This window comes from Diaphorina citri, unplaced genomic scaffold, assembly GCF_000475195.1.
Source record: "Diaphorina citri unplaced genomic scaffold, Diaci psyllid genome assembly version 1.1 scaffold332, whole genome shotgun sequence".
Classification (NCBI taxonomy): domain Eukaryota; kingdom Metazoa; phylum Arthropoda; class Insecta; order Hemiptera; family Psyllidae; genus Diaphorina; species Diaphorina citri.
In genome coordinates, this window is record NW_007377767.1 from 1 (window position 1) to 2,992 (window position 2,992).

At 36.8% G+C, this 2,992-nt stretch overlaps 1 protein-coding gene across 1 annotated transcript; it reads right to left on the minus strand.

Annotated features, from left to right (window-relative positions):
* Positions 1 to 171: 171 nt before the first annotated feature.
* On the minus strand, positions 172 to 2,515 carry LOC103507653. The gene is made up of 2 exons (XM_008472153.2): positions 1,565 to 2,515; positions 172 to 1,097 (listed from the first exon to the last, which is right to left on the minus strand). The coding sequence occupies exons 1-2, from the start codon at positions 2,240 to 2,242 to the stop codon at positions 291 to 293; spliced, it is 1,485 nt and encodes a 494-aa protein (XP_008470375.1). The 5' UTR covers positions 2,243 to 2,515; the 3' UTR covers positions 172 to 290.
* Positions 2,516 to 2,992: the final 477 nt, after the last annotated feature.

Here is a 2,992-nt window from a genome sequence, read left to right on the forward strand (position 1 = left end):
TATTTTTAGTCCGTCCTTCCTTTATTATTACTAATAATAAAAGGTATAGTGATTTTTTTTTTTTTTTTTTTTTTTTTTTGTCTGTCGGTCGGTCTGTCTGTCGGTCTGTCTGTCTGTCTGTCTGTCCCCAAAAACTAAACTCAAGTCTAGTGAAGTTATTTAACAGGTACATATGCAAGTAGTCTCTTGGTCCCTTACTTGATCTAGCTATTACATTAATATTAAATCAGCCCTGGTAATGGTGTCAAGGACATTCATTCCGCTTTTCTTTTAATGAACCATTTGGAATTTCAACTGAACATGAAGTATGGGTTCATCTTGAGTGTGGCATTGCTATTATTATTCTGTTCGTTAGTATTTATGTATGGAGCAATGTTTTTTGTCTGCTTGTTTGGAGAGCTTTGGAAATACTTTAATGACTCCGGAAGTGAAGGACTTTTGTAACGGAAAGCGTAGGGTTGGAAGTTATTCTTAGCGCTATCATCGAAGGGCAAGATGCCTGAGTTCTGGGCGGACGCTAACTCTGTTTGCAGGTAAATCATCTGTGCACGTAAAGCATTCAGACGTTGCCTCTCAGAGAATAACACTTGATCATGCATTGCAAGTTGAGATTCTTCAGCATGCGCTTTCAGAGCTTTGGATTCTAAGTTTCTGCCCGCAGCATCTTGTGCTGCCTCTATGTGTTGCATGCCCTTGATGTTTTTGATCTTAACATCTTGCATGAGTCGCACAGCTTCATCTAATTCTTTCTCTGCTTCGGCCACAGATTGTTGTAGACGTCCCACTTCGTTAACCTCCATTTGAAATTTCGATTCCACTTGCATCAACAGCTGTTTCAAGTTCTCAATTTGACGTTGTTTTTCGAACAGTCTCGCCATCATTGGATGTTCTTTCACCGTCATTTCATTTTCGTTATTTAGACGGACTTCTTGTCCGATCGCAGCATTGGGCCCTTGCGCAGACTGGTAGCTCACTTGCATTGGCACACATTCTGGCTGGCCGTTCTCTGGATTCAATAAAGGTACCATTTGTTGAACGCCGTTACTGTCTTGAACTGGGAATTTATTTTGAAATTGATTTTCTTGGCGCATATTGTGCTAAGGGGAAAAGAAAAGAACACATTTTAATCAGAACTATTGTGGATGAATTTGACATTTACAGCGGAAGAAAGAAGAGCAATGAGAACAGATTTGTAATGAAGAGAGAACTAGTTTACTATGTATCAGGGAGTATTTCCGATACAAATTCCTTACTCTGTAGAGTACGACAGGGAAATACGTGCTCTGTCTGAACTGTGCAATAATGTTAATATCAACGATACCCATAATCCTATTATCATGCAAGTGAGACATAATAAAATATAAGACATGATATCATGTCAAACTATATGAAATCTCAAGTTACGTTTTCAAAGAATCTTGTTCAGGGGCCGCTGATTACCTATATGGGATTTTGCACAAATGAACGTAAGCTGAATAATATTAAAATAACAAAAAGTCAATTGAATTTTTTTTCATACATAAGCGCAAAAAATGGTATGAAGTTACTAACTGAGGCATCTTACCAGGTTGGTCATTTCCTTTTTCATGATTTCCGCATTTTTCTTCCTGAACAGTTCTTCCGGTGTGGCGTAATGGTTCTGGCAGTTGATTAACCTCTTGCCCTGTTCAGGAGGTGATTGCATGTTATGAACATTCGGATGTGCCATATTTCCTGGATTTCCATCTGATTCCATGTTAGGTTTGCCTCCCATTCCCATTTGTGCGACCTCCCTCTTTTGAATTTTGTTCTTCAAATTAATTGCCGGTACAGAAAGGTCTTTATGTACTGGTACAGATCTTAGTTTGTTCACATGGTTACTTGTAACATCGATTAAATCCTCGTTTTCACGCACTCCATTAACTTGATTTCCTTTGTCTATTAGTAACTGATTTGTCTTGTCAGCAACATACTTTGTGTCAATATTGTCGTTCTTTACAGCAATATGACTATTGTCATTGCCAAATGTTGCGATATCATTGTTATCTCGGTTGTTATTGGGTTTCCCAGCATTGAACGCCTTCACGTGGTTACAAACAACATTCATATCTCGGCCAATGTCGGCATGAATACTTCGCTCGTCAAAATATTTGTTTCTAAAGAATTGAATCTTTCCTGTGACCACTGCGCTTACTTGTTTGACATGAGGCGGGTTCATAAGTATCAAATAGAGCAATAAAAATTTATACTTCTCCAGAATCATTTCTATTCCGATTCAGCAAATAAACATTTGCATACTTGATTTATATGCACTATCAACCGAATCCTCTGTTTGTTCTCATAAAAAAAGATAAAATGAGACTTTATTTTATTACACCTGAATTCAATAAAATCTGACACTTTGTAAATAACGTAAAATCAGTGATTTTTTAAAAACAAAGTAAAATGAACGGAAGGATTACACTTTTAAATGTCAAACTTATTGGACTCAGAGAATTAATTGTGGCTAAACAGTTTGAGCTGAAAGTTAAACCACAATTTGGAGTATTCTGCGAAAACATTACCACTATACTAAGTTACTAAGTAATAAACACAATTCTGATTAGTTGATTCCTAAATGTTATTGAGGGTTTGGTTATCTGGTACACCTGTAATTGCCTTTGTTGAATCCAAAAGTTCCACAGTGTGGACGATTTCCTGAAGTTGTTGCATTTTGTGCAGTTGAGTTGTTACATTCTCCTCCACATTGTTTACTTATTTTCCTTTGCATTACATGACTACGTCATTGTCAATACAGGTTTTTTTCAAGTTGCCTTCCAATATCTTCGTCAGCATCTTGTCTATTTATCTACTATCCCGTCTTTCTCCACTCTCTTCTTTTTCCTACTTTTCTATATCCCCTTTACATCTTTTACGTCATGTGTGTTTTTCCTTGAGCACAACTTTCATGTTTTATCTAACTCACTTACATCTTCAAGTCGGGAACAAATTTGTTCTATTTTTTTCTTTTTTT